The sequence below is a fragment of the Manihot esculenta genome, chromosome 3 (assembly GCF_001659605.2).
Source record: "Manihot esculenta cultivar AM560-2 chromosome 3, M.esculenta_v8, whole genome shotgun sequence".
NCBI classification, from domain to species: Eukaryota; Viridiplantae; Streptophyta; class Magnoliopsida; order Malpighiales; family Euphorbiaceae; genus Manihot; species Manihot esculenta.
In genome coordinates this window covers 29531901-29553654 of record NC_035163.2, presented here as the reverse complement: position 1 = coordinate 29553654, position 21754 = coordinate 29531901, and the positions used below count along the sequence as shown (strand labels likewise).

The 21754-nt window shown below is 34.5% G+C and overlaps 1 protein-coding gene across 6 annotated transcripts; it reads left to right on the top strand.

The window, feature by feature from the left end:
- Positions 1-2545: 2545 nt before the first annotated feature.
- LOC110611436 (putative ion channel POLLUX-like 2) lies at positions 2546-20466 on the top strand. 6 transcript variants are annotated; one of them, XM_021751777.2, is made up of 24 exons: positions 2547-2863; positions 3872-3948; positions 6936-7060; positions 7335-7621; positions 8507-8578; positions 8947-9022; positions 9163-9261; positions 9338-9492; positions 9584-9688; positions 10351-10440; positions 10669-10753; positions 10842-10989; positions 16127-16203; positions 16296-16376; positions 16689-16877; positions 16958-17071; positions 17955-18047; positions 18160-18286; positions 18377-18453; positions 18591-18638; positions 18732-18801; positions 18886-18959; positions 19346-19456; positions 19547-20466. In XM_021751777.2, exons 1-24 carry the CDS (start codon positions 2769-2771, stop codon positions 19658-19660), a joined length of 2589 nt encoding a protein of 862 aa, XP_021607469.1. In that variant the 5' UTR covers positions 2547-2768; the 3' UTR covers positions 19661-20466. The 6 variants fall into 6 exon arrangements, with proteins under 6 accessions (XP_021607471.1, XP_021607472.1, XP_021607469.1 ...); XM_021751778.2 differs by having other exon boundaries at positions 2549-2863; positions 6936-7054; XM_021751779.2 differs by lacking the exon at positions 8507-8578 and having other exon boundaries at positions 2546-2863.
- Positions 20467-21754: the final 1288 nt, after the last annotated feature.

Sequence of the window (21754 nt, the reverse complement as noted above, 5' to 3'; positions counted from 1 at the left end):
TTAATTTAATTTAATTTTTATGAAATAAATAAATTTCTCACTAATCATAAAATAAATGATTTGAACGAAAACAAGATTTTCAGTATAGTGTTAAGATTTGGTTCATATTTATCATGAATGAATGCCTATATTTAAATTGGAAATTCCATTTTCAATGATTTCTTGTTTTGTAAGACATGTTACGTATATTTGATTTATATGTTATTAATTTTTAAAATTTTAAATTAAATTATAAAATTATAAAAAATTTATTTTTCATGTAAATAGACCTTAAACCTCAATGCCTGTTTAAACCGTTGGACTCTATTTTTTGAGTTGCTTATATACGAACCTTCATCATTACCTTTAAAGAGTTTATATATTAAAAACAGATTAAGAGTGAGAAATTTCTTTTTCCTTTTTTCTAAAAAACGATTTGCGTCAATTAACTATTAATAAAAAAAAAATATTGTTATCCCTATTAACAACTCCAGATATATTTTGATCGTCATTTATAATTTCTGTATGGTGAGATATATCTCATATACAATTCAATCAATTTTCAAAATATGTAGATTTATTTGACAGATTTATGGCGGTAATTTTCAGACAGTTATTGTATTGAAGAATCTGGTTCTTAATTACAAGTCGGACATTTTATTTTTGATGAAAACAAAAACTCTTAATTCTTGTATAATTTTTTTTTGTAATTTTTTACATTTTGATGGTTGCTTCTCAGTTAATAGACAATAATTGAGAAAAGATATTTCATTAACATGGAAGAGTAATGAGTGGTTGACTTTTCTTCAAATTTTATTGATTCGGTTGTTTCAGAATGTAATATTTAATGAGGATTTACTAAGTATTATGGATTTTTGGAATCGCAACAATAATGTCAGTTTTGAAACCTTATTCGAGCTTTATTTAGTAAAAACTCTATTTTGATTTTATTTGGGAGATTTTAATAATTTATATTTGAGAGATGAGAAAGAAGTTGGAGTATTTTTGTCAAATTATCTTATGCAGAGGTTTAGACAAGCACTTGAAGAGTATTTTTGCCAAATTATCTTATGTAGGATTTGATTTTGAATGATGTTAAATTTTTATTGGACTCTAGAATTAATATTTTTCTTAGATGGGTTCGTCGTAATAGTATTATAACCGCTCATATTTTGTCTAGAGAATTTATTAGGTATAATCGTCTCTTTGTTTAGAATGATATCCTTTTATATTTGATGAAATTTTATTAATACAGTTGGTAGTTTTATTTTAAAAAAATAAAAAACATAAGTGGGAAAGAAAAACCAATTAACATGTGTGATTATATGTAGAAACAGAGGCCACAAGACAAAAGCGTTGTCGGGACTCGTTTAAGTAGGGCATATACAACGTTGCCACTTTTGGGGCGTGGCCAAATAGAGGGTCCTGCGACAATATGACGGGCTTGTCGCAAACTGAAGTGAAAACACATTATGGGTTTTACCGACCGCTCATTATTTAGCGGTTGTGATAAAAAAGACAACTCGGACGACATTTTCTTAAATAGATGCCATGTTTTTAATTCCGTGGGGAATTTTTGCAGTGTCTGAACTTGTCAAATTGGAGAGCTATTGTCAATTCGTCACGAGTGGGCTTTAATTTGGCTGTGTGGTACATCGCTGCATGTTTGTTATATTTACTGTAAATTGTACAATACATTTCATTCATAATGTGAAATGTACATGTGAATTTTAACTTGTAAAAGATAATTTTTTAAAATATTGAAAATAAATAAATTCATTGTATAAAATTTTTAAATTCACATTGGTGCAATACTAGTTGTCTAATTGATGAGACTTTATATTTTAATTTTTTATTAACAGATATTAAGATAATAAAATAATATTTAAAATTAATTTTAATAATATTACTTTTTTAGTTCTTAAAGATTATATACATGATTTTCAGTATTATTAACTATAAAATATTGAACATAAGTATTTCATGAAACTTTTAATAGATTGGCTTGTTGATAAGATAATGTTAAGAATCATCAAAGTAATTATATTAATGACACTTCTTTTTTTAGGTTTAAAATAAATTTAATTAGGATATGTTATAAAACTGACTTAATCTGCTTATAAGTTAATACATTTTATTTATAATATTTTTGAATTTACAAATTATTTATAAAGTAAAGAAAAAAGTAGAGGAACCACATTTTCACTTTGATATTATAAAGTATTAAATTTATTGTTTTAATAATAATAAATTTTTAAAATAATTTTAAAAATTAATTAGTAGATATTTTTATAAAAAAATAATTAATTATTTTTTTATAAATTAAATAATAAAAAATTGAATAATTAAAATTAATAAAGATTAATTAATAAATTTTTAATAATTTAAAGATATTTTAAAATATTTTTAAAATTTAAAAAGTAATTAATAAATTTATCTAAATAATAAATTTTATTAATAATAAATAATAAGAGAAATATAGGAAAAAACGCTTTTGAGCTTTTCCTGTACGAAAGATGTAAATATAGGTTTTATGGTTTATGTGGCCCCCAAATGCATCCACTGTATGATCAGTGATCAGGCTGGACCTGGACTAGTAGATTCAACGAAAAGGACGCTTCCTTTTCCATTCCTATTTCAGTCCATCTCTTTCTGTTCTGCTTCTTTCTCTATAGGTGAAGGATCCACCTAAAGATTAATCACATTCTCTTTTTTCTCGTCCTCTCATTTTTTCTCTCTCAGTATTTTCTTCAAGCACATAGAGATTCAGAACGAGAGGAAGAAGTGGGATGCGTCTTAGTCAGTTGCAGAGCTCTTCTCAGGCATGGATATCTCCGCCTCGATTCCCGACATTAAGTCTCCTTTCTCCCTCTTCCAGAAAGAGGTAATTACTTGTTTATGTTCAGTCTTCTCATTGTTAGTGGAAGCATTGACTCCAAATTTGTCGAAACATAAATTCTATGCATCAGCAATTTATCGGGTTGCATGATCTTTTGCTTAGCTATCCTTGTTTACCTGCTATTGTTCTTAAGGAAATATTAGGCCTATGCGATTGAGAATTCACTTGTCGTTTTGCATTTTAACATTTTAGTTTGGAGGAAAAGGGAGTAAAATCTAAATCGATTACATGCTTTTAGAGATTAAATGTTATTCTATATACAGGCAATTGGTGTTGTATTTGGGCAGGGTTTTCTTTAACTGCTTTTATCTGTTTGTTAAATGGATAAAAGGGGTGCATCAATCTCCTCGTATGATTATTGCTTGGATTGCCAATTTGGAATACTGATAGGAAGTTGTTTTCCTCTTAGTGCTTTAATAATTACAACATGTGCAATGTTGTTCATGGAAACATCTCACATGGAAACGGAAAATTGATTTATTAATTTCTTTATTGTCGAGAATGGCATTTTTCTTCGAGGTAACCACCTTTTCGGGGAGCTCATCTCTGTAGCATTAATGGTTACCTAAACTGGGTTATTGTGTGTGTGTTTTTTTCCCCCTTTCCTGCAATGAATACGTCCCCAACTCATATTCCTAACTGCTTTTTCAAGCCTTTAATAACCTGTGATTTATTGAGTGTGCACGTTTCCCAAGAGAAACATGTAGTCTTGTTCGAGCAACTGTTCGATGACCATTTATTTATTAGTTTGTTCATAATGTTGTATCAATTAAGCATTATATGATGTATAGACTGCTAGGTGAATCTGTTTATGGTGCTTTTTCTCCTGCTTTGTTTCTTTTTTAATTCTATTACGTTTTTGCATATTCGTAACTTACCTGTGGCACATGGCTGAAGTCTTATCAGCTAAACATTACACACAGACACATTGACACAAAGACACACAAAACAATGGCATCTATTAAGTTTTATGCTGATGTAATAGTTTAACAGGAAGTCAATGCCAAACCAACTTTGGTGTATCAAGTCTTCTGCTTTACATGCACGGGATTTCAGAATACGCCTTGGTGGTGAGTTAAAAGCAAAATACTTAAAAAATACTTTTCTTGATATATAGATATGCATTTGTATGAAGATGGAGATCTCACATGTTAGCTCGAAAAGACAAAGGGGGTCTTATGTCATGATGAGCATATCATTTTGCTCTAGATAGACTCCAAGCATGGGATACTAGGGATCATAAGTTCATAACAGCAAAACAATTATATAAGACATTTCTCTTTAAAAGCCAACTAAACTTAACTATATGAAATTTCATTAGCTTTCTGATTAAAAATGGTGGGCTAGAGCTATATAAGTCAGAGTTGTGATTGATACTGTGTGTCAACCCTTTTTCATGAGTTTTCTGAGAACCTAACAACTTTTCCTATTAAGTAGGCCCACGTTGTAATAGGAACTTCTGGAGCACTTAAGTGAGTTTTCATTCTAAGTGAATTGAATAACCTTTTCATCTATTTGTCCTGTTAAATTTGGGTCAAGTCTAACTCATCCCAAGAGCTAACTCAAGGGGAGGAGTCTAGAGCCATATAAGGGGCACATTACCCCTTTTCACAAACCGATATGGGATTCAACACACTCTCTCACGCCTAGACTTTTGCTGGTGCGTAACATATTTATAGGAGGCCCAACATCGGATGGGGAGGTTCTAATACCATGTTAAGTTTGGGACAGGTCTAACTCACCCCAAAAGCTAGCTCAAGGGGGAGGAGTGCCTATGGCCCATATAAGGGGCACATTATCCCTTTCTAAAACCGATATGAGATTCAACACACCCCTCACGCCCATAATTTTACTGGTGCGTGACATATTTATGGAAGGCCCAATATCGGATGGGGAGGCTCTGATACCATGTTAAATTTGTATCAGGCCTAACTCAGCCTAAAAGCCAACTCAAGGGGAGGAGCCTATGGCCCATATAAGGGGCACATTACCCCTTTCCACAACCGATGTGTCCCTCTTCATGGAAGTTTCATATCAATATGCTTAATTGGTCTTTTCTGTGATTGTACTATCAAATTCTTTATTCCTTGTTAGTTGTTACTTTCATTATACTAGATGATGGAATGACTTGTCCAATACCAATGTGTAAGGAAGCTCAGAGATCACTGCAAGCCAAAATTATGCAGTGGAAAAAGATTTCTATTTTCCTTTCAGGATCTGAGTACTTCATTTAATTCGAAAGGAAGGATAAAGAGACTAACCTTTTAGACTTGACGAAAAGAAACTATTCCAGACTGATGGTGCTGCTTCTGAAACGAACACCCTCAATGGTATGCACACGGACGTTCCCGTCTGGAGTGGTAGCTCTCTCAACGGATGGATTAGCTATGTGCTCCAAATCTGCAACCGTCACAGTATTGCAGATACTAATATATCTATGCGATAAGTCCTGTTCAAAAGAAAACAAAAAGATTTTTTATCTGTAACAGTTACAGATAGACTGCAGATCTTTTAAATATTATTATCTTATAATAATAACAAATAATTAATATTAATAATAATAGCATCTTAGTCATTAATATGACATAGCACATCAATGATCTTTTTTTGTGTGTGAACCATTAGACTCACATTAATTGGCAATAGGCTCAGTCCAACAAGACCCACAAATCATAAGCGGCCTTTAGCAAGATGTTATGACTACCCAATTAATATGAGGATCGAAAGTCCGATAAAACCTAATAAACAGAACATGTATTAATTCCTTTGTCACATGATATCTAATTTGAACGTAAGTCATGGTCAATGTCAAACTTATAATGTTCAAACTTATGATTTCTCGATATCTAAGTAGATTAATAAAACCAAATGATATTGATCACATTATCAATTCATTTGAGCACGACCATGCATTTCTTAGTCTCACTTATTAAGGGGCCCAAAAGATATCTTTCTCAAAGATAGGGACAAATTCTATTTTGATTGTTCAATATCCTTTACATAATTTCTATTATACTCAATCATAACCTTTATGATTATCCGATTAAAGACAATGTTTGGTTATGTCAAAATATAACGGTCCTTATGTTGGAAACTATGACAATTTCAAGTCAAAGGATTAAAACATAACTATCTTGAGATTCACTTATGACAATAACCCGTGTAGTGATCTCAATGTGAGTCCATCCAAGACTTTGTTCTCTAACAAGTATCTATGATTATTGATTTATATCAACATACACATGATCATTTCATGATTATCAATCAATAATCATACTAATATTTTATTATTATCATTGTAATAATAAGTAACCGGGGATGTTAATCATTATTGTGTAACATGCAAACAAACAATAATAATAATAAAATCTCTTTTATTAATAAATAAAATGACATACAAAAAGGTTCAAGATAATGGCCTAGGGCAAATATACTAACACAATGATGTTATGCATTGGCTTATTAGAAATCATAGTTTGCAAAGACAACCCTGACCTCTAAATGCTTATTAATACAGTTCATTAGAGGATTAACCACATGCCAAGGCAACCACGACGTGTGTCATGCCTATATTTTGTTGCTTGCGTCTCTGGTTACTTCACAGAAGTCTTATGCATTCTATATATTATTTCTGTGCTGAATCCAACCTGGAAGTGGTGGGTATATTCCAAAAGCACTGTGCATAGCTATATGTCTAGTGCTGAGATATGGAACCTGATGCTGTTAAATACCATAGACTTGAATATTTCTGTTCTGTTGGCTGTTTTTAGGTGGTAATTGACAATGAATTGGGAAGAGTGGGGTTGGGGCAGTACTTAAGAATAAACAAGGCTGATGGATAGCCTACTTAACTCCCAGGAATACATGGACTACAGAAATATAATAAAACATTGCCAACACTAAAAAATCAACTAAAACAATTAGTTAACTAATCTGGGAAGTCGGTTTTTGATCAAAATAGCAACATGGTTCAAGACTTCGAAAATGGTCATCTGTTTTGCAATTGTTCATTATGCATTAGCCTTAGCTTTGTTAGCTTCTGATGATATTTTTACAGGGAATTGGAAAGCTAGTTCTCCGAGGCTGGGGGATAAGATGAAATGTACTGCTTACACAGACAATACAGATGATTCAGATTCCAGGTTCCTTAGAATGAGGCAGAACAGTGGTTCTCAGGTGAGAGTTAAGTGAACAGAACCTGATATGGAAAAATAGTTAAGATATGAATAATTTGTTAGAATGTCCTAGTTTACTTCATGATCTTATGTGGACTGATTTATAACATGCTGTTATTTTTGTTATAGAAGGTATTGACGTAGTGTATGCTAGAGTTCCACAGTAAAAAGTGATCAGCATTCATCCTCGAGCATGCCTCTGTTGCTTAAATAGATTGTGGATAATTGTGTATTTTTGGTTGTAAGTTATAGTAAGTTGATCCAATTCACTTTATGTGCAGGCTTATGGAGCTGAACTCACAATTGGATCTATTTCATCATATTACATATTCAGATTAATGCAATTGAATTTTCTAAATTCATTAACAAAGATTGTTCAAGACTTATTTCCCCGTTTCGATTTGACTTTTGGAGGCATGAGTTCACCTTTTGCTTGTGTATCCAATTCCCTGAGCAAACCCACGCCTCTTGGGCTGGATGTGTCCTTCCCTTCTTTTCAAGATCTTCGGTGGACCCTAGCACGTCTAATCTATCTGTTCAACATCCAACTGGAAAGAAATGTGGCCACGTAAGTGAAGGATTGACTTATAAATTGACTCATGACTCTGCATCTTTAAATCTGCTGGTTGATAAGAGGATACCTGAGTCAAATTTCTGATGTAATTATAGTTAAGGCTTAAATGAAAAATGAAATAGACTAACAAGTGTTGGGTGTAATGTTAAGGCTCATTGCACTCCCAATTGCACTCCCAAGGATATAACCCAAGTTCGATCCTTGGAGATGACATTGTTGGGAGGGCAGCTATGAACCTCGAGGGATTAGTCTTCTTTGGTCCATAAAACAGACAGGAAGGATACCCAGTCAAAGAACAAAAAAAAAAACAAGAGAATGAAATATGCATTTTCTCACCTTGAGTAGAAATGTGACATCATAGACTCTAATTGTGATTCCAAAATCAAGGATCTCCATCTCCTTTTATGCCATATTAATTTTCTGATGTAATGTCATTAATCCTTTTGTTGATAATTTGAGGAAAACTAGGCTGCCTTGTAATCAATGGCAATTTCTTGTATTATAATTATTTATGGCCTAAATTTATGGCCTAAATTTATATGTCAAAAGCTTTTGGGTTTGATTGTATGGTTTAGCTTTGTAGATTAGTGCATTCTTGATCTTTAGTGTTAAATCAACCTTACATATAAACCTAAAGTACTAGTTCAAGCCTTGCAGGCAAAACTTGTGTAGCATGCTTCTATTTTCATTCTAGTTAGTCTAAAGCCAATAAGCCACTAAAGGTATTGAAGATTTTCGATCTCTTCATATGAACTTGTGGTTGTCTTTTCAGAACATAATAGATGCTGTAGCTGTATTAATTTCTTTTCTTTCATATACTTAATGACTGTCTCCAAAAATCTCCTTGTTAAATATTAATGGGTTATAATTGTTCTGTAGATTCTTTATAGTGCTCCTTGTGGCTTGCTTCTCGTTTGTTATCATTGGCGGGTTCCTGTTTTTCAAGTTTAGGTAATTTGCGACTGCTCTTTCTGGAGAATACTATGATATACCAGCAACTACTTCCCATATGGGGAATTGCAAGGTTTGCATGTGTATGTGCAAATGTATGTACATGTATGTCAATAGATACTTTATCCTATTTTGTCAATTGCTATTTGCATATGAGTTCGAGACGCTCTTTTTAGCTTTAGTTTGATCATACTTTAGTTTGATTATAGACTTGCTAATGTCATTAGCAGATGTAAAAACTATTATACTTTAAGTTGGAGGTCTTCATCACTTGTTTTTGTTGTTTGGTTCTTCTTTGAATTGACTTTGTTGCATACATTCTCTTGATTGTTTGCTGTTCTGGGTATTTTCTATGCTTAATGACACAGAGGAAGTACACAGTCTCTGGAGGACTGCTTTTGGGAAGCTTGGGCATGTCTATGTTCATCATCTACTCATCTAAAGGTGTACTGATTTTTCATGAATATCATAGTGCTGTTCACTTGAAGTTTTGTCTCCATTTCCAAAACTGCTAATTGTTTTTTTTTTTTTTTTTTTTTGTGTGTGTGTGTGGCTAAATAACTTCATTTGATGTGAAACTGCAGCAAAGAACACGTGTTGAACGTGTTATTGGCTTTCTTCTTGCCATCTGGGGCATACTGTTCTACTCTCGGCTTTTGAGTACAATGTCAGAGCAGTTCAGGGTAAACTACTAAACAACTACTACTGACTTATCTTACTTATATTTAAATGGCATCTTTAGGACTATCACTTGGACAGAATAACATGCAAAGGCTCAGGGAAGGTGCGCAAATGCAAGTACTTGAGACAGATCATATCATTATTTGTGGAGTAAACAGTAAATTGAATTTCATACTAGAGCAGCTAAATAAGTATCATGAGTTTGCTGTTCGCTTAGGAACTGCTACAGCTAGGTGATTGGCTCTCCTGCTAAATCACTTGTCTACGTCTTTGTTATGTGCTCTTTTTCTGTTTCCTTTGACTTGTCTTATGCTTGTCTTTCAGGAGGCAGAGAATTCTTCTTATGTCTGATCTTCCAAGGAAGCAAATAGACAAGCTAGCTGACAATCTTGCCAAAGATCTTAACCATATTGATGTCCTTACTAAGAGGTGACTGTTAATTCTTTTCTCTAAGTTGCAGTAGAATCTAATAGGCTTTCTTTCTATTTTCCCAAGATTTTCATGCATGTATTCTTCTTCCTCTCCTCCAAATTAAACTCCGATGTTGTCATTTGATTAGGAGTTCCTAGATAGAAAAGGATCTAATATTGGTATTCAAGGTTCTTGTAGTAACTAGAAATCATTCCATTTCTTTTGTGGACTCACTTTCTGTATAGTTCATCTTGGAGAGAATAAATATATGAATTCTGTGTCCTTTATGCACCACCTTCGACACCAAAGCCTGAAGCATCAGAATCTGTATTCCTGAAGTTCAGATTGATGCTATCTATAATCTTGCATGTGAGATAATGCCTTGTGATTTTGACTGATTCTATAGACTGGATTGTGAGTTGTTTAATTTAAAATGTTCTACTAATTCAGACTGCGTAGTCAGTGTTTTCAATCAGCAACCCAAATTGAGGGTTTTTATGGTCTGCAGATATGTATTTCTGTGTAAATATTTTATTGCTTGTCATTCCATGGATCAACTATTAACATTATCCTTCTGTGAATTGTTACAACTAGTACAAATGAACAATAACTGAATTTCATATTTTCTTTTTGGTATTTGTTTGCCTTTATTTCTTACATTTTGAGTTTCATTTCTACAGTTGCAGCCTTAGCCTAACAAAATCATTTGAAAGAGCTGCTGCCAATAAGGCACGTGCCATAATTATATTGCCAACAACAAAGGGGGATCGGTAAGAACTAGGAAAAAACATTTGAGAGATATCCTATTATTTATTTATTTACACAGGTGCGGTATAATTTTTAGGGAAACTTCTTTTTGTTTCTGTGAAAAGCATCTGGTGGTAGTTTCAAGAAAAACATAGGTTGCTTTGCCATGATAGAAATATGATTTCTATCGAAGGGTCGTGCTTTATGTATCTAGATTGAAAGGATAATGATTCAGATCTTCATTTTATTAGGTATGAAGTGGATACCAATGCATTTCTATCTGTGCTAGCTCTTCAACCTATTTCAAAGATAAACTCTGTCCCTACCATTGTTGAGGTACATAAACTAGTCTTGGTTCTTTGTGAAAATGTATAATGAGAAGTATTCCGCATGATTTCAATATGACATTAGTTTGGAAATACAGGTCTCAAACGCCAATACATGTGAACTCTTAAAGTCAATTTCTGGGGTGAAAGTAGAGCCGGTGGAAAATGTGGCATCCAAATTATTTGTTCAATGCTCTAGGCAAAAGGGGCTGATAAAAATCTACAGACATTTGCTTAATTATCGAAGTACTGTTTGAACTTTCCTTTCAAATTTTGATTTCCAGTATTGTTTGCTCCTCTTAATGTTTTTGAGAGAGATTGGGAGAGATGATAATACTTGAGGGGAAGAGACACAGAATTCCTTTCACATTCCTCTTTTGACTTTAAACACACAGAAACACACCCACAGAGTTGAAAAGCATTTGGCTTTTACTTGATTTTAAAATAATAAAAGCATGCTGAAGGAATAGTACTATAATTTCTTAAGTCAATAACAGTTAGATTTGATCTTGAATAGGTTTTTGGCTTCAGAATGCTGCTCCTCTTTCAGCTTCATGATTTTTTTTTTTAATTTAATTTTCAAGACATGTTGTGTACACTTTTTATGTTCTATTATTAGAGTTTCACAATTCAATACATCTTTTGCATTTGGTCTGCTCAGTTTTTGTGTCAATTTGTTCTGCCTTCTCAAACTGTAGGACGATAATATTTGTTGTATTTCACAATAGAGATTACAATCTATTTATACATGAGAGAGGGTATCTAAATAGGAAGGAAAATCAAGTCTATGATTATACAATCCCTAGGATTAAGCAACTGACCCATCTATCAATATTTACTTCCTATATTAACATATTTACTTTCTATAACTTATAACACTCCCCCTCAAGTTGGATCATAAATGTTAATCATGCCCAACTTGTTACATATATAATCGACTCGAGTCCCATTTAGAGCTTTAGTGAAAATATCTCCTAATTGTTCTCCAGTTTGGATATATTCTGTTGATATTATCTTTTGTTGAACCTTTTCACGAACAAAATGACAATCAATCTCGATGTGTTTGGTTCTCTCGTGAAATACTGGATTGGAGGCAATGTGGATAGCTGCTTGATTATCACACCACAACTTAGCAGGCACCGAATTTGAAAACCCAACTTCTTCCAACAATTGACGTACCCACAAGATTTCACAAACGGCTTGTGCCATGGCTCGATATTCAGATTCAGCACTAGAACGGGAGACCACATTTTGCTTCTTACTTTTCCATGAGACCAAGTTACCTCCCACAAAAACACAATACCCAGTAGTTGACCTCCTATCAACTTTCGAGCCTGCCCAATCAGCATCAGAAAAGCATTCAATATTTGAGTGCCCATAGTTACCATAGAATAGGCCTCGCCCTGGGGCCCTTTTAAGGTAACAAAGAATCTGTCCCAGAGCATCCCACTGGGCAATAGTAGGAGAGGACATAAACTGACTTACCACACTCACTGAATATGCAATATCAGGACGAGTCACAGTCAAATAATTCAGCTTACCAACTAATCTTCTGTACCTTCCAGGATCTGCAAATGGCTCACTGTCTTCTGTGGTAAGTTGAAGGTTAGGGGTCATTGGGGTACTACAAGGCTTAGCACCCAATTTTCCTGTTTCTGCCAACAAATCAAGAACATATTTTCTTTGAGATAAGAAGATGCCTTTCTTACACCGCATAACTTCAATTCCCAAGAAATATTTCAAGGAACCCAAATCCTTTGTATGAAACTGTGTTTTAAGAAATTCTTTTAGGGATGTGATGCCAGCAATGTCACTTCCTGTAATAACGATATCATCCACATATACTACAAGCAGAATTACTCCACTATCAGAATTTCTATAAAACACTGAGTGATCACACTTACTCATCTTCATTCCAAACTGTTGGACCACCTCACTAAACCTGCCAAACCATGCTCGAGGACTCTGTTTCAAGCCATAAAGGGATTTTCGCAGTCTACAAACCTTACCTGACTCCCCCTGAGCAACAAAACCAGGTGGTTGCTCAATATAAACCTCCTCCTGAAGATCACCATGAAGAAAAGCATTTTTAATATCCAGTTGATGCAAGGGCCAATCATGAGTAGCCGCCAAGGAAATAAACAATCGGACAGATGCGAGCTTGGCAACTGGAGAGAATGTATCAGAATAGTCAACTCCATAAGTTTGTGCATAACCTTTGGCCACTAAACGAGCCTTGAGGCGAGCAATAGATCCATCAGGGTTTACTTTTACTGCAAACACCCATTTGCACCCAATAGCCCGCTTTCCTGGGGGCAAGGACATCAACTCCCAAGTACCATTAGTGTCAAGGGCCATCATTTCCTCTTCCATTGCAGCACGCCAACCAGGATGGGACAAAACCTCAATAACAGTTTTGGGAATTGAAATAGAATCTAAAGCAGTGACAAAACAACGAGAAGAGGAGGATAATTGATCATAAGAGACACAAGATGAAATAGGATAAGTGCAAGTACGTTTACCTTTGCGAAGAGCAATGGGCAAATCCAAATCAGACGGTGAAGGATCAGTGGGAGCAGGATCTGTCGACGAAGAAGCAGGTAGCGGAACGGAGTCAGAGTCCTCTAAGCGTCTGGAATACACATGAAAGATGGGAGGGCGACCTGGCACATGAGCGAAAGGTGTAGGAGTAGTCTGAGGAGACAAAGAGCGAACAGTGTATAACAAGAGGTCATCTTCCTCCCCCTCGGTGTTATAAACAGATGATGGCGGAAAAAATGGAGTGGACTCAAAGAATGTTACATCCGCAGACACAAGATACCGATTCAGATCAGGAGAAAAACAACGATACCCTTTCTGACGTCGAGAGTAGCCAAGGAAGACACATTTGAGTGATTTAGGATCCAATTTAGTAACCTGTGGACGAACATCACGAACAAAACATGTACAACCAAACATACGTGGCTCAATAGGAAACAAAGATTTAGTGGGAAATAAAATGTTATAAGGGATATCACCATGAAGGATGGAGGAAGGCATGCGATTGATCAAAAAACAAGCAGTGGATACAGCATCAGCCCAAAAACATTTAGGTACCTTCATTTGGAATAAGAGAGCTCTGGCTACTTCAAGAAGATGTCGATTTTTTCTTTCAGCAACTCCATTTTGTGAAGGAGTGGCAACACAAGATGACTGATGAAGAATCCCTTTTTGTAACAAATAAGATTGAAATTCCCCAGAGAGATACTCTTTAGCATTATCACTTTGCAATATACGAATGGAAGTATTGAATTGGGTTTGGATTTCAGCATAAAATGCACAAAAAACAGAAAATAATTCTGAACGACTCTTCATTAAAAATAACCAAGTAGTACGAGAGAAATCATCAACAAAAGTAACAAAATACTTAAAGCCAGACTTAGACACAACAGGACAAGGACCCCAAACATCTGAATGTACTAACTCAAAGGGGGACGAAACCCGTTTATTGACTCGAGGCAGTGTAGGTAAACGATGATGTTTGGCAAATTGACAAGACTCACAATCTAGAGTAGACAAAGAATGAAACTGTGGATATAACTTCTTTAAAACTGAGAGAGAAGGATGCCCCAAACGACAATGAACATCAAAAGGTGTTAAACGCGTGGAGCATACCAGAGATCGAGGAGATCGAGGTAGTTGCTGATCCAAGACGTAAAGACCCTTTGACTCACTCCCTCTACCAATAATCTGCTTCGTCGAAAGATCCTGAAAAACACAGTGATCAGGAAAGAATGAGACACAACAATTCAATGCACGAGTGAGTTTACTAACGGAAAGCAAATTAAATGCGAACTTAGGGAGACATAACACAGAGGATACAGAAAGAGAAGGGGTTAAGTTGACATGACCAGAACCAATGACAGAAGATTTAGTGCCATCAGCAAGAGTAACATAAGAAGGCGATGTACGAGACTCAAGATTGGACAAAAGGGTAGAATTACCTGACATATGATCGGTAGCACCAGAATCAATAACCCATTTTGAGGATGAAGACACAAGACATGTAGTAGAGTTACCTGACTCGGCAATTGCAGTGATAGAGGAGGAATTAGAGGATTTTAGAGATGTCTGGTATTGGACGAATTGTGCATACTCATCTGCAGATATCAAAATTCCTGGATTGGAAGATCCATTCAATTTGTGTTCCGTGATTTTAGTCATCATAGGAATCACATCAGTTACGGTGGTGGTTTTCACTTCAACCATGACAACAAACCCAAAACGACAGCAACAAAAGAAACACAGAATCAGAAAACAGTACCCGCGTGAACAGTACCGCGTGAACAGTACCGATGAACAGTACCACGTGAACAGTGTCGATGAACAATACTCGTGAACAGTACCGATGAACAGTACCCGTGAACAGTCCGATGAACAGTACCGATAAAAACACCTCCCCCAGAACCCGAACGGCAAAGAAACCTCAGATCTGACAAGGGAACGATGTGGCGACTCCAGCGATGGTGAGATCCAAATATTACCCGTTATGGGTAACCCAAATAAACAGAGCCCTAAGTCTCCAAAAAAAAATTTTTTTTTTTTTTCTTAAAAAAAACTTTGACGGGAGAGAAAAATTAAATCTCTAAGAAAGGCTCTGATACCATGTAGGACGATAATATTTGTTGTATTTCACAATAGAGATTACAATCTATTTATACATGAGAGAGGGTATCTAAATAGGAAGGAAAATCAAGTCTATGATTATACAATCCCTAGGATTAAGCAACTGACCCATCTATCAATATTTACTTCCTATATTAACATATTTACTTTCTATAACTTATAACACAAACAAAGTAGTACCAACAAGCAACACTTGAATTTGGTTGGTTCAACTATGATGCTAGTTATAATGAGCGAGTTAAGTTAGTAATGTAGATTGTAGAACCACAAGGAACGCTCATAGGGGAAAGAAATAAACTCTCAAATTTGATTAATTCTCAATTGTTGATAATATTAGCTCTGCCAAAAGTACCTAGATTAGCATAGGTATTCATATATCCCAAAAATAGTAATTGCTGAACCAACACTAATTAGGAATACTGCCTTCTTGACTAAATTTCCTTCTAAAATATGTAGACCCAAAATCTCCAGTAAAAGGTCCTGCATCAGTTAGTTTTTATGCTTGTAAAGACTTATCCAATGTTAAAACCTGATATTGCATATGCATTTGCTGTCAGATCTGTTGTACTTTTGCTTATTAAAAATAATATCTTCACATTTTTCTTCTTCACCATCTTTTTCTTCTTCACCATCTTTTTCTTCTTTCCTTACTGAGATTCTTTTCCATCTGCCGATGCTATAGTTTAAAGCTAACTTGTATCTCGTTTACTTATTGCAGAAAATGTATTTAATCTTTGCAGTTTGCCTGATCTAGCAGGAATTAGGTATAGGCAACTGAGACACGGATTTCAAGGGGTAAAGCTATCTGTGGAACAAATTTCTATTAGAAGAAAACTTCTGTGCAATCTGATATATATATATATTTTTCTGAAATGGATTTTTTTCAGGTAGTTGTATGTGGTCTTTACCGGAACGAAAAGATATATTTCCACCCAAATGATGATGAAATCCTGCAGAAAAGTGACAAAGTATGTAAATGATATATGTTTTCTGATATTTCATCCTTGTTCCAATTAATTTCAAATTTAGGACCACAACTTCAGGATGCAATCTAAGTGAGAATTTAATTTGAATAGATAGCAAGAAACAATTGACTAGAATCTGAGATGTTGACCAATTTCAACCTTTTGGTTGGACCTGGCCACTTCTTTACAAGGAAAGATATGATTCCTAGTCAATATATTTGTTTAAGTATGCTGCTTTTCTCAAGTTGTTGAGTTGATTATACTTCATTCTTGATCTTATGTTTTACATTTTCTAATTTCAATTTCCTCATGCAGATCTTGTTCATTGGACCTGTTTATCTGAGAAGGAAACTTGAAATTGCATCATCTAGAATTTTCAAAGAAGGAACTCCTTTGCAAAATCTGAAAGTTGGAGATGATAATGAAGATATAAATTATGCCATAGAATTGATAAAAACTCGACTAAAAAATATTGTAAAGCGTCCCAAAAAATCAGGGTCTAAGGTGTCTATTTGGCACAAGAATTTCTCAAACTACATGCTTGGATGTGTAAGCATGTTTGATTTGTTTGTTTGCCAGTGCAGGCATCAGATTCGTCTCTTGGACCAAAAGAATGTATACTTTTACTTGGGTGGCGCCCAGATGTTGTAGAAATGATTGAAGAATATGATAACTATCTCGGACCAGGAAGCACATTGGTATGCTCTTATATTCTTTGGAATCTTCATATTTCTTAGTTCGGATCTACCTGCTTCAAATTTACTCGTGTTGATCCTCATTCTTTGTAGTTTGATTATAATTGCCCCTCAATTATGGTTATTGGAAATTTGGCTGATCTATTGCAATGGATGTGAAAAGTTCTCTTCCAAAAGAACTCTTTTTATTTCTCTAGATTGTGTGCTTTGCATAAGAATTAAACTCGTGCCTGCATATTGTCCATGCTTATTCTTTTATGTACTTTCACTATTCTTTTCCTTTATTTTGTTTAAATTTGAGCTGTTAATGCCATTAATAACTACAAAATGAAAATTCACTTTTCCTTGTAAGGAACTCTGCACTAAAGGTATGTTAAACTTGGTGCAGTTTATCATAGGTGTTAATTCAGCCTATAATGCAAATGCGTCCTGGTGTTGCCCCAATTGGCTGGGTTTCTGAGTTGTTACCAAAATGGCATTACAATACCGTTGATTTTGCTTGCTGAATATGACTAAAATCGTTCATTGCCAATCCTCTTGGAAACATCAAACCATATGCTACTAAAATGGCATCACCGAACTGTTGATTATTTCTTACTGAATATGACAAAAATTGTTCACTGCCAATCCACTTGGAATTTGGAAACTTCAAACCATACTTCGCACTTTCTTTGTTTCCTTTCTTCTCTGTCTTTCTTTTTTCCTTGGCAATTAGGATATGTATGTATATTTTTGGGGCATTTTTGTCTCCCTTCACCAATATTGTATTATTTTTGAAACTTATGGAACCCTAATTTTGTTTTCACATATCACATGCTTTAACTTTTTCCAATCAAACACATAGGTATAATGTTCAGCGTCAGAATCTTGATCTATATAAATGCAGGAAATTTTATCAGATGTACCGTTAGCTGACAGGAAAAAGGCAAGCAACAGTGCTGGTCAAGACAAACTGAAAAATGTCCAAGTTTCCCACCGGGTACTGCCTGATTTACTAATCCAAAAAATAGACTCATCTGCATTTTCTTTATTTCTCTGTTTCTTCAAAGACTTTGTTTGCTCTCCATCTTATGGCTTTCCCAATGCTGCAGATTGGAAATCCGATGGATTATGATACCTTAAAGGAAACCATTATCAACATTCAGAATTCTTATAAGAAAGGTGAAGATATTCCCTTGTCAATCGCTGTAATCTCAGATAGAGAATGTCTTCTTGGAGGTAACAATACTCGATGAATGGCTTCCCAGAATTAGCCAGATTTTATGTATTTGGTTGAAGGTAACCTTGCATGCATTATTCTCTCTTCAGATTCATCCAGGGCGGATAAGCAATCCGCATTCTCTCTTCTTCTTGCTGAAAACATCTGCAATAAACTTGGAGTGGAGGTAAACTTGATCAATATGGATCCTTGCTTTTGACTTCTGAAGATTAGCTTTCAATATCAGCAGATCCTAGAATGTCAGTGACAATAATCTGTGTTCTGGATGAAAAGATAATGAAGAAAATCAATAACTGTTTTCAGGTACAAAATCTAGTTGCGGAGATTGTCGACTCAAAATTAGGCAAACAAGTAACACCATCCCTCAAAATGCTTGATAAGTTCTCTTTGACTGGAGCATCATGATTTTTACATGTATATTAAAAACTTATGCATTCCCTTCAGATTACTAGAATCAAACCTTCCCTGACTTATATAGCAGCAGAGGAAGTAATGAGCCTTGTCACAGCTCAAGGTAATCAATTTACACTACGTGCTGTTGTAGCATTTCTACTGCTGTAGTGTTAAATTTTTAGATCGCTTGCTGTTTGCATGACAGTGGCAGAGAACAGTGAACTGAATGAGGTGTGGAAAGACATTCTAAACGCAGACGGTGATGAAATATATGTTAAGGTAAAATCATTTCTAATATAGTCTATTGCTTTTGGTATGCTTCGGCCTGAGAATAATCAGGTGGTTAATAACTAATTATCCATCTGCATGTTAGATCTGCAAGCATTGCAGCATCTTAGGGTCCCTTTTCTTTCATTGTGATTTGGATTTTATGCTGCAAAGGTTGTGCTGCTATCAATTCATAGGAAAACTGGACTTTCTAGGTTAACTGGTTATATTGGTGATACAATCATTCTTTCTTGTGCATTTTGTTTAATGTCTAAGTGGATAAAAGCAAAACAAGGCGAATAAATGAACCCAAGAACATTTGTTAAACTCAAATAACAGAATGATGAGAACCCTCCCATTGCTGTACAAACCTTTACTTGTATATGATTCTCTGCCAGGACATTAGCCTCTATATGAAGGAGGGGGAGACTCCTTCATTCTTTGAGCTTTCTGAAAGGGCATTTTTGCGGCGTGAGGTTGCTATAGGCTATGTCAAAGATAATAAAAAGGTATGGGTTAGTGAGAAGGTTATTAGCATCTAGATTTCATTAATTACACAAATATGTTCCAGATGTCTTATTCGGGCCTCATTTCTTCAGGTTATTAATCCGATTCCCAAGTCTGAACCCCTCTCACTGGGAGTGATGGACAAATTAATTGTTATATCTGAGCTTGAAGGAGAACAACCTATCGTTTATGAAGTTGAAACTTGAATCATCATCTATTGGTGCCCCATTGATTTCTTTTAGTTGTTATAGGAGCTGTCTAACTTAAGTTCAGACTGAAAATATGAAAGAAAATTTCCCAATAACAGTAAGATAACATGAAAGAAGGGTTCATTGGAAGTTTTGACCGGAGATCGTTGAATCTAAAACTGAATAATGGTAGTTTGGCAATTTGTAGACTTCTCAGCAAAGGAGCTACCCTGTTAAAGATTCAGCTGGCTTGAAGTCTTGTGATTTTAAAAGTACTATGAACATCTGGACAAAATCACAAGACATTGAAGAATAGATGATTTCATAGATCCAAAACAATGGATCATAATGAACAGGAGAAAATTTGCAAATGTTCGTGGCATAACAGGTGCGACATTTGGGTAAATTTTCGTTGGCGCCATTGTAGCAGTAGCACAATCGTTCATAAGGGAGTTTAAAGCCTCTGTCTGCATGGTTCATGCTGCATCCTCTTCCATTCTCTTGTAATGCAGTGAACTGAATTTATCAATCCCGCGGTCGTGGGTCATGTGGATCTCTCTTTTCCCATGCAGGTTTGGGTGATTGTTAATATACGAAGAATTTTGGATCAAAGTTGTAAATGATCTGGAGAGGAAAAATTATTCATTTAATTTTTTAGGTCGAACGTCGTAATTGAGTTTATCCAAAATAAGTTGCTTCGTAGCAAGGGTTGAAAATTAAACCGTAAATTTTTTGTGGTCATTTTAATTTTTGTATGTATTAAAATAAACTAGAAATTATTTTTGTACGAGGAAATTGAAATGGAGTGCAATCGAATTAAAATATATCACCACTGCTATTATGTAAATTTAATTTATTTTTTCCTTGTAAATTACATGTTACATTGGGAAAGAGTTTGGATTTATTTGCAAGAAAGTTTGTATGGAGTTCTCAGCATATTGCATTGGCGGTACGGTCTGTCATTGTATGGGGTGTAGCTGTTGCTTTATTTAAGGTAAATTACATCTAAATCTTGAGATTGAATAATAAATGTAATTTTAGAATAAACTTTTTTTAATTACATTTCTTTCTTCACTTTTCTTAATAAGTAATTTCGCAAACTAAAAGGTTATGAAATGTAAATATTCATATAATTGCATTTATTTGCGTTGAACAATATTCATGTATTATATATATATATATATTTATTGATTTATTTTTAACAATACAAAGCTAAGATTGTATTTATGAAGACCTTGAAAGGCAAGAGTATAGAAGGAATGAAGATCAGCATACAACTCGAGAAGGAATAAAGATCAGCATATAATTGGCGGAAAATTAGATAAAAATTTCAATCCGAATTAGAAAAATAGACTAAAATTAATTATAAATTAACTCAAAATCAAGATTCAGTCCAATTCAATCTAAACTATCCATAGAAAAACGCAACACCGCTTGAAATTAACACAACGATGCATTGTTAGAAACCATCATTAGTATCACTATTGCACTGCTAGAAATCGTCACCAGCATTACTGATTAAAGCAATCCACGTCATAACATTGCTGATCAACATTGACCGACAACATTTTGGACGGTCAGCACCAAAACCAGCAACACCAACAACAATTTCAGAGTATAAATCAGTCATACAAATCACATTTGAAAACTAAAAACAAAGACAGATAAAAAATAATTCATATTAGAACCATGGTATGCGAGAAGAAGACGCTGCGGAGACTAATGAGAGGTTCGCTCCCAAACATAGCGAGATGATTCAAGAATATCGGTGTGATAGCAATTAAAAGCTTCTTCAACCGTCGAAAGTGAGCCACTAATTTCCATTTAAATTTGAAAAAACAGTAGTTACTTATAAAAAAATATTTCAAATTATCAAAATAAAAATAATTAAAAAAATTTTTAAAATAAATTAATAGTATTATTTATGACGAAAAAAAAAGTGCCGCCCTTGTAAAAAAAAAAAGACAAACGAAAAGAAAAAAAAATTTAACATCGATTTAAACTCTTTCCCAAAAATTGATTTCTACATCACGATTTCTCACTTTTTTCTCTGACCTTCACTCAGAGAGGATATTCCTCTCCTTCTTAACGCTTCATAATAGCCGACATCAC

What these genes read in the sequence shown, in the direction of transcription:
- LOC110611436 (XM_021751777.2), top strand. Translation starts at nt 2,769, where the DNA reads ATGCGTCTTAGTCAGTTGCAGAGCTCTTCTCAGGCATGGATATCTCCG. An exon ending in TTTCAGAATACGCCTTGGTG is followed by an intron (nt 3,949 to 6,935) that starts GTGAGTTAAAAG and finishes ATATTTTTACAG; the next exon opens with GGAATTGGAAAGCTAGTTCT. An exon ending in ATGTCAAAGATAATAAAAAG is followed by an intron (nt 19,457 to 19,546) that starts GTATGGGTTAGT and finishes TCATTTCTTCAG; the next exon opens with GTTATTAATCCGATTCCCAA.